This window comes from Crinia signifera, chromosome 1, assembly GCF_055691185.1.
Source record: "Crinia signifera chromosome 1, ASM5569118v1, whole genome shotgun sequence".
Taxonomy (NCBI): Eukaryota; Metazoa; Chordata; class Amphibia; order Anura; family Myobatrachidae; genus Crinia; species Crinia signifera.
The window spans coordinates 148,345,959-148,359,641 of NC_139217.1; the positions used below are offsets into that span (position 1 = coordinate 148,345,959).

Below are 13,683 nucleotides of genomic sequence, written 5' to 3' on the forward strand. Positions count from 1 at the left end.
AAAAAAACACCAAAAAAACATAGGGAGTGAATTACCAACTCTGGACAGTGATGATAACAGGGCTCTAGAAATTCTGGAGTCATTAGTAATAGAGAGTGGTACGAACACGGAGGAAATCCCTATTTTTGATATAAAAGAAAGTGAAACAAAAAAGAAAATTTTCAAAAAGAAATCCGAATTTTACCCCTTACAGTTCAGGGGCCCGTATATAGAGAGCTTTTATAAGGTCACTATGGAACAATTCAGAGACCTGTGTAATAAATCAGAAAAGAAACCCCTGAAAGACAATCTAAGCAAAAAAGAAAGGGCTGCTCTAAAATCTATATCAAAAGACAATAGCCTAACTATTAAACAAGCAGACAAAGGGGGGGGGGTGGTGATTATGGAAACTACAGACTATGTGAATGAGGCTTATAGGCAATTAAGCAACATAAATTACTATGCAAAATTATCTAGTGACCCAACTCCGAAATTTCTTAGAGAATACGGGCACATGCTTGACGAGGGACTCTCTGTGGGGGCAATATCCAAAGAAACACATGGTTTTCTTTCTGTTTATTACCCTGTCACCCCCACCTTTTATTTTTTACCAAAAATCCACAAATCACTCTCAAATCCACCGGGTCGCCCGATCATCTCTGGGATAGGATCTTTAACAAATAATCTATCTTTTTTTGTTGACAGCTATTTGCAGAAATTTGTTTTTGAGTTACAGTCATATATAAAAGATACTACACATTTTTTGCAAAAAATTCAAAATATACAATGGAAAAATAGTTATTATTTGATTACGAGCGATGTAGAAGCCCTCTATTCCAATATAGACCACGAGATGGGCATCAGAGCAGTGGAGGATTATCTGTTGAAAGACCCAGAGATGTCGGGCGACCTATGCACTTTTATTTTACAGTCTATTAGATTTATTTTGACACATAATTATTTCATATTTGATTCACAATTTTATTTGCAGTCACTGGGCACAGCCATGGGCACCAGGTTCGCCCCGAGTTTTGCCAACCTCTTTATGGGGAGCTATGAGGAGAAGTACATCTGGGGTGGCGAACTCGGGGCGAGCCTGGTGCTCTATGGCAGATACATAGATGATTTGTTTTTTATTTGGGATGGGGATTTGGATTCAGTTACTCACTTCACTAACAGTCTTAACGATAATACATTTGGTTTAAAATTCACTAGTAATTTTTCACAAGGTGCTATTAATTTTTTGGATATTGCCCTCACAGTGGAGGACGGGAAAATCCAAACTGAAACCTTCGTCAAAAGTGTAGACCAAAACCGATATTTAAACTACAAAAGTAGTCATTATGATAAGTGGAAAAAGAACATTCCAAAAAGCCAGTTCATGAGAATTAAACGTAATTGTTCAACTGATATTGCCTATAAAAAACAAAGCAACCAAATTTACCAATCCTTCCAAGAACAAGGTTATCCTGTGAGAATCCTAGACGAGTCCCTGAAAAATGTTAATGAAATGAAGAGAGAGAATTTATTAGAAATAAGAACAAAAGAGAGTATTAGAGAAAAAAGAGGGAAAATTGAGGAGAGAAAAAATAAAGCCGTGTTCGTTACCCAGTTTAACACAAAAGCGTTGGATATAAAGAAAATTGTGAATAGAAACATGCATCTGTTGAAGTCAGACGAGATCCTGAATAAAGAGGTAGACTTTGGGAACACTGTGGTGTTCCGAAAGTCCAAAAGTTTAAAAGAAAAACTTGCACCTAGTTTCTTTACAAAGAAAAACCCGACACTAACCACCCAAACTTGGCTGCCAACAAAACCAGAAGGTTTCCATGTATGCGGGGGAGGTGCAAGAATCTGTGTCTCATGTAACATGATGGATAGGAAAACAACCAACTTTTCATCCTATGTTTCAGGAGAAACCTTCCCCATAAAAGAATTTATAAACTGTAAAACAAAATACATAATATATCTCCTTACTTGTGGATGCGGCCTGCAATATGTTGGCCGCACCATAAGAAATTTACACATAAGATATATGGAACATAAAAGAAACATAACAAAGTTAAGTAAAAACAATAGTTTGTATAGACACATGGCAGGTTGCCAACGTGGAGACATGAAGGGCATCAAAATGGTGGGGATTGAACATGTTACTGGTACCCCTAGGGGGGGGGATAGATATACCAGACTATGTAGAAGAGAGGCCTACTGGATTTTCTGTCTTAGGACCTTGAATCCATTAGGCCTCAATGATACTATCGAAATGAACAATCTTTAATTTCTTCCGGTTCACAAAGATCTTTTTGGATGCTGTTACTCATGGTCCTTAAGGGATGGGGAGGGCTGCTATGGTTTCCCGGGAGGGTGGGTAATGTTATCCTATTCCCTTGATAACAACTCTGTTCCCTATTGTATTACCGGAACATTTGTTAAAAATATTAAACAAATGAATACAATTGAATACCTGTACTAATTATGAGGTCATAGACCATCAATTATTGCAAAAAAAAAAAAAAAAAAAAAAAAATATATAGATGTTTTATATTTCATCATATATATTTTATATATATTTTTATTTATTTTTTATTTTGGAGTAATGGTGATAAATAGGGGAAATGAGAAATGAAAATTAATGTATGTACATAGAAAAATGATGACAAGAATTAGAAATATGAAAAATGCCCCATATATGTAATTTTTTATATAATATATGTGTTATATGTGTGTGTGTCCTGTTTAATGCTTGGCATAAGACTAATATGGCTCTGTTTCAAAATACAATAATGATTTGTCATTAAAGGAAAAAAGAAAAAGGCCACATGGAAATATAATAAAATCTATATACCATATGATATGTGACCGATACACTGACAAGCAATGAGCAACAGCAATTTCTAATATGATGGAGTAAAACGAATCTGCCAGTTTATCTTCAATAAAGGTCTATGTGAGAGATAGACTTTTTCCCATAACAAAGATGGCCGCCGGAGCTTCCTATCTAAGTGGCTTACAAAGTGCCTAGGAAGTTGCACAGCGCTTCAACTTATAAGCTGGAGCACCACTAAGAGGGAGATATGATCTGTGTTAACTATATATACTTGAGGAGATAAACGAAGGACACTCCTTACAGCTTTATAGCTGTACTGAAAACGAGGCTTGAACCACAAAAACAAGATGGCCGCCGGAGTTCAGTAAACTGAACTGACTGAAAACGAGGCTTGACACACAGAACCCGGAAGTGAGGCATTACAAACCCCGCGAACGGGTCTGCTATTTAAACTGGACACTGTCACTTGCACAGCACAAACTGAGGAAGCCGCTGATGACTGCTAAGAGGCGGAGAAACGCGTTTTTTGGAGCTGTGTTTGATGCCAGGATATTGCAAAGTGACCCCTGTATACTGCTGCTAAAAATTGTCTGCAAAGTGGGTACACTGCTTTGGCTGCAGCTGCATCCCTCCTCAGCAATTGAGAATATCCAGCTGAGTAGAGGAAGGACTGAGCCCTGACCACACACATAGAGTGGGGACATTTCTGTGCAGCTTGAAGCTCTATCTAAAGAGCAGGACTGGTAACTATGCACACAAATCTGCCTTGTCAGTGTTGTATTGAGAAATAAGCATATTAGTTACCATATATGCCAAGCATCCGTTTGTCTTATGTTGTTTGTCCTGTCTGTCTGATCTATGTTTGAAGTGCACTTCTAATGAATTTTTATTCTATGTATAAATTGTTATATATTGTTTTTTAATAAATAATTCCATTAAGGAAAATTATTATTGTTATTAATTTTTTTTTTTCTGAGTACAACTGCGCTCCTTGGGTATGCATGCAGCCTAGGCAGCGTGCAATTTCCTTGAATTGCTATATCTGTATAGAGGCACACAACCTCTGTTTCCAAGGAGCTGCAATAGCCCTCAGAATCTCTTTATAATTTTAAAAATTTTTTTTATTTGTTACAAGCACATATTCCTTCTATCCTACCAGCGCTCCTAGGTGACCCCAGGGTCACATTTCTCTTCCATTCCCAAACTGATCTGAGTAGAGGGTGGGACAAAGTGATGCAAATTTGCATATTATGCCCCACCTCTCCATTTATATCCAGTATTCCCTTTTCAATCGACTTTGTCTGCCTACTTTAATAGGAATTGGGTGAACTGTGGCCACCCTTCCGTGGGTGCGGGAACCGTACCTCCCAACATGAGGGACACAATGCATAATTCCTAGACTTCCCTCTTAATGTATGATTGCCATCCCCTGTGGTGAAACACCTTAATTATCATTGATCCTGTTTAAAGCAGTGGATGGCAATAACAAATTAAGAGGGAAGTCCAGAAACAGAGCATTGTGTCCCTCCTGGAATGGGTCTAGTATGGAGGGACTACCAGAAAAATCTTGAGCCTCCTGACACTTGCGGGAGAGTAGGCAAGTAGGAGTAAGTTGCCATCTTACTGTATACTGTTTTCAAACATTAGATGGGGTAGGTGCAGATAGCAATGTTAATATAGGAGGCATTTGTTACTGGATAATGGTGGAGGTAGAAAGTGAAGGATCTAAACTTACTTACTGTATATGGGGAATGAATATGTGAAAACTACTCTTTATATAGGAAATATTAAATGGTCATAAATTAACGTCTCAGGGGTAGATTTATTAAGCTCGGTGAACCAGACACTTTATCACTTCACCGAGCTTTATAAATCTGCCCCTCAGTGCCATAATAGCTCCTTTGCTACAGAATGTGTACCATGTGACACTATTTGCCAATCTCAGTTAAATTCTAACATCAAGGGGCAACAAGAGCCAGCTTCAGAGTGGGCCTCAGAAGTGTGGAAATTGTTAGTCAATTTCCACACTTCTGGGCATGTGCACCAGAGTACGCATGCGCGAGCCATGAAAATGTGATCACAGATGAATGCAGTTGCAGTGCTGGCTGAGGGTGGCGACACAGCGTTGTGGGACGCAGCATTTAGGGAAGCGGTCCGGAAGATGCAGCCGTGCCCAGACCACCTGTGATCCAGGACATGGTTGTCCTGTGTCTGGCTTCACAGCTAGGCTGCACAGCCAGGGGGAATCTGATAATGTGCAAGCTCTTCACTGTGTAGCAAAGCACTCGCATTTTAGTGATGTGCCCACTTGATTTTGCCGGCACATTGCAGGGATGGACCTGGAAATGCCCTTTGCTGGTGGATCCCCTCCTGCAGCCTAGTACCAGTAGTTGAAGTTTTGCAGAACTGCAACAGAGGCTGAATCAGGCCCCAAATGTGTAGACCAGTGTGTTTATTTTGAGCAAATGTATCCTCAAGTGTACAGGTGCCAAGATTCAGGAAATAGAGCATGTTAAGTTCTAGTTCTGAATTAAATTGTTCTCCTGAAAAATGTTCTCAAACAATTGTTAAGGTCAATAAAGTCTCCAAATAAAATATCAACACATCTATGTACAATTCTTATCTGAAATATACAGTAAAATATGACTTGAACTTACTTTAATACAGGTTGAGTATCCCTTATCCAAAATGCTCGGGACCAGGAGAATTTTGGATAACGGATTATTCCGTATTTCGGAATATTTTAATATTTCAATTATGTATCTTGAAGTATCTTGCATTTATGTTGTGCATATACATCAAACACATGAAATAAACACAAATATATTTTATTTGTGCATAAAACATGGTTTCAAAACATGAAACAAAGTTTGTGTACAATCTCAGGCACTGAATTTAAATGCCAAGCAATCACTGTCTTGCACATATATAGTGCCAGTTACATATCATTCCCTCATTAGTGCTGTTACAGATGTGCCCAGTAAGTTTTTAGCAAAAAAAAATAATTTTTGTTCACTTTCTGAAATGTATGGTTTTCGGAATAATTCGGATAACGGATATTCGGATACGGGATACTCAACATTAAAGAGAACACAATCTCTTAGAACTAAGCAATGGGACTAATTTACTAAAATTGAACCTTTATTATCAATCAAATATTAGATAAAATGAATCTATACAGACAATTCTTTGAATTTATTTAATACTTTATTCACAAGGGGTGCATGCCAAAAATATGCAAACATCAGTTTGAGATATCACGAGATTCGAGTCATTTGCAGCTAAAGGAAACACGTGCATCTGAATGCAATGTGATGGGATCTACAGCGGCACAATATGTAGTTTCTATTTACTGGACCTATTTAGTATGAAAGGGCAAAGCAATAATGATCATTTTTTTATTGGCCATTATTACAGCCACTGAAACTCTTGTATCACCACATTTAACAATGATTCATAGTTGCTTATATAAGTCTGCTTTTAGTTACAGAACGTGTCGAAGACTGCAGCTAGGAAACTCCACAGATGCTTCAGAGGTGTTCGTATCTTAGCCTTTTGGATTAGTAGGCATAACTGGGCATTCACACTTGGAATAGTGTGCCACAATGACAGATGCACTCCAACTGTGTGGGACTCTGAATGAAGCCAAATTAGCTCCTGAAATGCCAGCTCACAAATGCCTACAACTATGGATGTGAGCTTCCAGTTCCACAATAAAAACAATAGACAGACAAGAAAAAAACGCTTTATTTAATAAAGCATTTTTTCCTTTGCTATCCCCATCCTGTACTGCCATTTTCCTGGTCAGACAGGCTTCCTTATACTTTGCGGGGCAGCGGCGTGACCTGTGACAGTCATGTTCCATCAGCTGACTACTAACCAGCAGCCAAACATCTCTCATTCTCCCTGAGCCTACTGTAAAGCCCCCGTACACATGAGGTGACAGGTGCCCCATGCTGGGCGAGGTGCTTAAGCACAGATCACTCAGCACATACTGCTGCACCTGTGCCACCTGCGATGTGTGCTGAGCGATCTAAGCAGAATAGACCATTCATGCACTCTCTCTCTCTTGCTATAGAGTGTACACAAAGAGTTATCTGGGCTTTATTTCTAAGTGATCTAGTCAGATCGCTTAGAAATAGAACTTAACCCCTTCAGTGGTAATCCCAAGAATTTTCTGGGCTATGCTTCAGTGCCTACCCTGGCAAGCCCGGAAAATTCACGGGATTGCCACTGTTTAGCGCCGGGCAGCGCTACTGAGTTGATCGCTGAACTCTCCTCCGCCTCGCCTTCTCCTCACCCCACCCCCCCTGGCTGTTGTATTACAGTTTGCAGCGCCGGCTACTGACACGCTGGGTGCAGGGCCGGGGCGCTGGGATGGGCAGCGGCTGACATAGTGCCCGGTCCCTACACACATCGTGGTGGTGTTTTTTTTTAGGTAGCGCTCCCCTAAAAAACTCGCCCAGTGGGGAGCGCTACCTTAAATTTTTTTATAAAACACTGGTTAAATTGCCCTGTGTGTATGAATCTTAAGTGGTTTTTGCTTAATTTAATTGCAATGCACATATATACATGAGGCTAACACGTAACTGTAATTTTGGAGAACACTGGGGAAAATTATAAGCAAGTGAACAAGCAAAGTTCAGTGTGTAGGAGGAAAGTCTAACTGTATGTCTTATACCTACTACTTCTTCTGTCATCTCGTGGCTCTGCACAGATAAGCGGCATGTTAATTAGCCCTCTATATACCAAAGCTATTGTTATCTCACAACACAACTAACAAAAATACCGGCCAACACACACCTACTGACCATACCGCAGCCTGCTTTCTCTTTCATTGGACACTGTTCTATTTACAAGCTGTAAAGTGTACCATATTGATGAATGCAGACATTTATATGGATGTACGCAGCAATATGTAAATATACCAATAAGTAAATATACCAACAACATTTTTATTGTAAACTATATTGGAAGTCCACAATCTTTATTCAGGATGTGACAAAACTGCTTTATTACTTATTAGTATATTTTATACTTGTGTTAGATTATTGTGTATCAAAAATGGAATTATGAAGAAATATGAAACAGCTTGGCAGCTACATTAAGTTAACGATTACATTTTTTTATACATCATTCAAACTACATTTTTTTTTAATGTCCTTACTTCCTTAATCACTTAATTTGTAAGGACAAGTCTGACTCATCCTCAGCATGTACATCAAAAAGCGCTGAGGACATGTAGCCATTTGTCTTCAGCATGGCAGCACTTCTGGTAAGCAATATACTGTGCTCATCAGAGCCAATAACTAACTAGAAGGCAATGGAGGAGGGAACAGTTTCAGATGTCATTATGGGCCTGATTCAATCAATCATTTATTAGTGTTTTATTTTTACTTTTCATTTTTATTGGTTTATTATAACTATTAATATTAATATGCATTAAGGGGGAAATTTACTAAAGGAAATTTGTAAAAAATAAGTGTATTTGTATCCAGAAATACACTTATTTTTGACATGTACTATCCCGAAAATACGGCAATTCATATTCGCATTGATAGCACATCAATACGACTACGAATAGTCGTATTTTCGGGATAGTAAATGTCGAAAAGAAGTGTATTTCTGGATACAAATACACCTTTTTTTTTTACAAATTTCCTTTAGTAAATTTCCCCCTAAATGTTTAGTCTGTTTCATTAATAAATTTGTTATAACGTGCCTTGCAAGTGTGTCACTGGGCGCCCCACATTTTCTCTATTATTATATTTGATTTTTTTGGAGGTGTGCAATCCTTCATCGTGGTGGCTGCCAGGTCACACACCACATCACTGCTTTCACTAGCGCTGTAGACATTTTCTCTTGACGTTATGGTTGAGGTTGGTTTGCTGATTCAGGTTGGTTTGGAAAAGCAAACTCCTTTTTTATTGGTCAAAACTATGTGCACTGCAGGTGGGGCAGATGTAAGGCAGCCAGTATTTACCCTGCACAGAAACAAAATAACTTACCTAAATGTAACTCTCTGCAAAAGTTACATCAGCCCACCTGCAGTGCACATGGTTTTGTCCATTAAAGAAGGGGTTTGCTTTTTAAAACCAACCCCCCCCCCACTATGTGTAATCACCCCCTAAGTGTAATGTCAAAACCTAACCCCCATCCTTGCTTCCATTAATTCAGGGGCACACTCATCCTATATTAAAAAGGGTAGTTATGGCTCCTCACCTCTATGCTTCGAGCGCTAGCAGCCACTAGATGCACGCATCGGAGCACATCATGTTGGTCTTGTCAAGCGACATTACTGTATCATGTTGCTTTTTCATTTTGACAGTAAACTAGTTTTATATAAATCAGCTACCATAGTAGTTACTGTCTGGCGAAATATTTTACTGCTTTGAACATGCTAACCTGTATACTTTCTGATGAAATATAAAAAATAATTGAAATATAGGAATCCTGTCCTCACGTTTCAGCAAACATTTTACTTGTATTAAGGACCTTATTCTGGTCCATTCGCAGCCAGCTTTTGTTCGCATGGGGACTGATGTTTGGTGTATGCACAGCCGCATTAAAGAACATGTGCATACGCTGGGTGCGTGTGGCCACGGCGAACAGACAGCGGCTGGCGAGCGTGAGGCGGCGGATAGTTGCACCCATGGGAACGACCAGTGTTTCATGGGCTTTCCCATGTAAAAGCTGGGCGTTCCCATGGCGATCGGGCTGTGGCATTGATGCCATCACCGGATCTCAGCTGCCCACCCACTTCTTTCCAAGGGTGCACACAAATCTTAGTGACCTCAGAGTCACTTAGATATGCCTGCATGTTCCACATCATTCGATGGTCGTCAAGTCTATTTCTGGAAGATCGAAGGCAGTTACATGCTGCTCTATGCAGTGTCCCCCCCTCCCTCCCCCCTGTGCATCGCCCTCCTACCGCCCTCCCTCATGTTCAATTCTGGCAACCCGCCAGATCCCGATATCATTGGCCTCCGGGATTGAACCGTGTGTACATCCCTTCAGCTTATTTTGTACAGTAGCTATCAATTGGAGCCAAATTTTTGGTGTTACCATAATGTAACAATGCGGCTATTAAACTCAATTTAGAAGAAGTGAATAATCTCCATACTTTAGGGTTATGAAGAAACCCTAATTCACCCATCAATCCATTCTACAGTAAATACAAATACTGTATCCTTGTGTCTTGTTCATAGGAACAACCTAAATCCTAATATTTTGGCCTGTTATTTTTGAAAGTTTCACATCCATAACTACGTAACTATTTGACATCACTGTAAATAATACACAAACATATTAAAAACCATTTGGTGAGTTTATACGTATGAAACATATTACTCCATTTTTAAATACTTCCCAAAACAAACTCCTCACTCCAACTACAACCTGACACTGCAGCTTATAAATCAAAACAATCTCCTTATAACATCATCTCTATTTAAGTTTTGTTCTCCAAAGTAGGTAAACTTTATTGATCAATACCCTCCCGTTAGCCACTTAACACAGATGTACTGTAGGTGGGTCAGAAATATGTGTTTTTTCATCATATGGTTTAATACAATAAGTTTATTCTTTGCAGTCACTATAACTCCACATGCAAACAAGATACATTAAGTAGTGTCAAATATTAAAAATAAATTAAACACAGAAAGGGACACTCCATTTGTTTCTAGGTGACATCAAAAATGTCTATGCATTTTCATTATGTGACATGACAAGACATTTTAATTTCATTTCATAAATCAGAACCCAAATATTAACAGAAAAAGAGTTCATAGTTCAATTTTTTTTTAAAGAACCAAAATAAAATTGCAATGATGTACCATTGGAAACTACAGCATATTTGATGAAAACATATTTTCACAATATAATTAGCAACTCTATGTTAACAATAATGGTGCTAGTGATTTTATACTAAACTAGCAGGGAAGAGCATCCCAACAAAATATTGAATGTGTAGGATGTACGGTACTAATTTTAAAAAAATTGTCCAAAACTGTGAAAATTTTACTTTTTGAAGTTTTTGACAGCATTCCCATCAGTGGCGTAACTACTGTAAGGCAGCCCCAGCTGCCGCTTGGGGGAGCAAGTCACAATGGGGTCTATGTGGGCGCCAGCACCCGCTGGACGCACTGACATGCTGCTGCCTACCACTGCCCACTGGCTGAGCACAGGAGGCGAGTCAGCCGCAGCTCGGGTGCGGCCATGGCAGAGACGACAAATCCCCCCACTGATTCAATTGACTGGACACAGAGTCGGCTATTGGCTACTGTGTACAGGATGGGTGGGTGGGTGGATGGGCGTGCTGGGGCGGCCTGGGATGTGTTGGAGCCAAGGGAATCAGCAGTGTCTGCTGGTTTCTCTTACTCTATCCTGCATCAGCTTCTCCGTCATCACATCACATACTGGGGAAACACATTGGAGAAGGTTTCTTTTCACATTGCTAACTATGAGGGACTGAATAGGATCCCTATGAGTGGGTCATATGGCACATGCACATAAGGACTCCATTGCTTTTTGTAAGAGCTGCCCTTTACTATTTTAATTGCAATTCTAGCTACACAACAGAGTTATTAACGTGGTATACGGTCACTAGGTCGACAAGAGGAAGGTCGACAGTCATTGGGTCGACCACTGAAGGATGACATGCATGAAAGTCGACATGATCGAAGGTCCACATGGAGTTAGTTTGACAGGGTTATTAGATCAACACAAGCATTAGGTCGACATGCACAAGGTTGCCAGTCAAAAGGTCAACATGAGGACATGTGCCAACAGGTGGTATTTCATGCCCTACCATCCACTGGGGCATGGTGGGAGAATAAAATAGTGCCCGAAGCATGGCAAGCGCAGTGAGCCATGCCAGGGGATGCGGTGCGCTTTTTTAGTATCGACGTTCAGGACCAAAAAAAGTGAAAAACCCAACGTCGCTCTTTTGACTGCTGACCTAATTCTTGTGTTGACCTAATGTCCCTGTCGACCTTCATGCATGTCGATCGTCAGTGGTTAAACTAATGACTGTTGACCTTGTGTTGTCGAGCCTATGACCCATAGCCATTAATGCCGTGATGCAGCATATAAGCAGCAGGATGCATTGCATCCAAAATTCGATACATAGTACAACCCACAATAAATTAGAGATGAGTGGTTTTGGTTTTACTCGGATTTACTTGAATCTCAAAGAGGGATCTTATTGGCTGTACAAAACACGTGACAGCCAAAGTCATTCTGGAAAATCAGAAAATTTGGCGATAGGAAATCCAAGTAAAACCAAACCCGCTCATCTCTAAAATAAATGTGATTAAAAATGTATGTAATCCATGTCCTTATCAACCAAACTAAGGTAATCAATTATATTTGGTCCTGTAAAACCAAAAACCGTTTTGGAAAGCTTCAAAAAACATAGCAGAGGCTTTTCTTTCAAGTTTTTAAATCCCATTTTTACTTACATTGTGATTTATTAACAGAGATGGAAAAACTATTGCTAATGTAAGAGAATGAACAGATCTACACGCTAATTGTTTGCGTTTGATTACCACATTTCCATCTAGGACAGAAAGTTTCCCAATTTCTGTATGCAAGTACCTTTTGCAGCATGTTGGTCATATAAATTAAATCTTCATATCTCTCATCAGCTACTTACCTACAAAAGAAAACATGAACAGCTGTTAGAAGGGTTAATACAAAGGAATAACAGTATACATGTTCTTTCTAAACAATAAATGGATCAAATACCCAACAAGCACATCGGGCCTAACTGTGTGACATCACGCAGGGTGGGCGTGGTTACAGCAACTACTGTTAATGAATTTAAATCAAAACTGGATAAATTTGGCCTCTAAGGGAATCCTATAGAAATGACACAGTGAGAATCCTATAGAAATGAAACAGTGGCAGGTATTTAATGCTGTTTGCGAGTGGTGACAGCGAGCAGGGCTCCCTGCTCGCTGTCACCACTCACCCTGACAGCATTCAACACAGCCTCCGCATCCGCCAATTCCCCCTCGCTCCGTTTTTTGATCGAGGGGGAATTGGCGGATGCGGCTCCAGAAGCAGCGAGACCCGCGGCTAAAAACTGCGAGTTTTCTGCAGCAGCCGCGGGTCTCGCTGTTTTGGGGAATTCTCGCCGTCCTGTGACGGCGAGGATTTCCCCAGTACGTTGAATAGAGCGAGCGGCCGGCGCGGGGATTAAACAGCGAGGATCGCTGGTTTTCAGCAATCCTCGCTGTTTAACCCCCTCGCCGGCCGCTCGCTGCGGCATTGAATACCCCACACTGAGATTCCTTTGCTATTCGACTTAAGATTCGATTGCTATGCAATTTTGGCTAACTCTGTACTATTTACATACAATTCATGCTATATACATTCGATTTGCACTATATAGTCATTGATGCCCTGACTATCTGGGTTTTGATTTGTGCTGTCCCAGGAAGCGCACATCAGGATCATAAGGAAAAAAACCTGTGCGATCTGCCTGCGATCCTGATGCGATTTGGACTATATAGTCAAAATCTTATGCTGGATTGTACCATGTGTACACACAATAACTCAAGTCAGTAGTTACAAGTCAAATAGGTTGAACTCTATGGGCTAGCGTCTTTTTTGAACCTTAATTACTATGTTACACACAACCGCTGTGACCCAAAAGATGGTGGCAATGCCCCTGGCTGTGAACCTGGGCTGCACAGCCATGCTGGTATCAGTATAATGCGAGCGATTTGATACAGAAGAGTGGTTGCCTAGTAGAAATGCGATCACAAAATTTTACGACAGCATCGCGGGCGAGACCTGGCATTCAGGCGGCCTTGCCCTGTGCTGGGCGGCCCCCCACATGCTACCGCCAGTAGTTGTAGTTTTTTGAATCT

At 40.3% G+C, this 13,683-nt stretch overlaps 1 protein-coding gene across 2 annotated transcripts in view; it reads right to left on the reverse strand.

Moving 5' to 3' along the window:
* The window catches only part of ANK2 (ankyrin 2), a 486,040-nt gene that overhangs the window by 372,877 nt on the left and 99,480 nt on the right, over positions 1 to 13,683 (reverse strand). Inside the window, exon 2 of one of the 2 annotated variants that reach the window (XM_083174502.1) lies at positions 12,404 to 12,461. The exons of the other annotated variant lie outside the window; for it this stretch is intronic. Within the exon in view, the coding sequence (XP_083030628.1) occupies positions 12,404 to 12,424 (21 nt within the window). The 5' untranslated portion in view covers positions 12,425 to 12,461. The remainder of the gene's footprint in view (positions 1 to 12,403; positions 12,462 to 13,683) is intronic. 2 annotated transcript variants of the gene reach the window in all.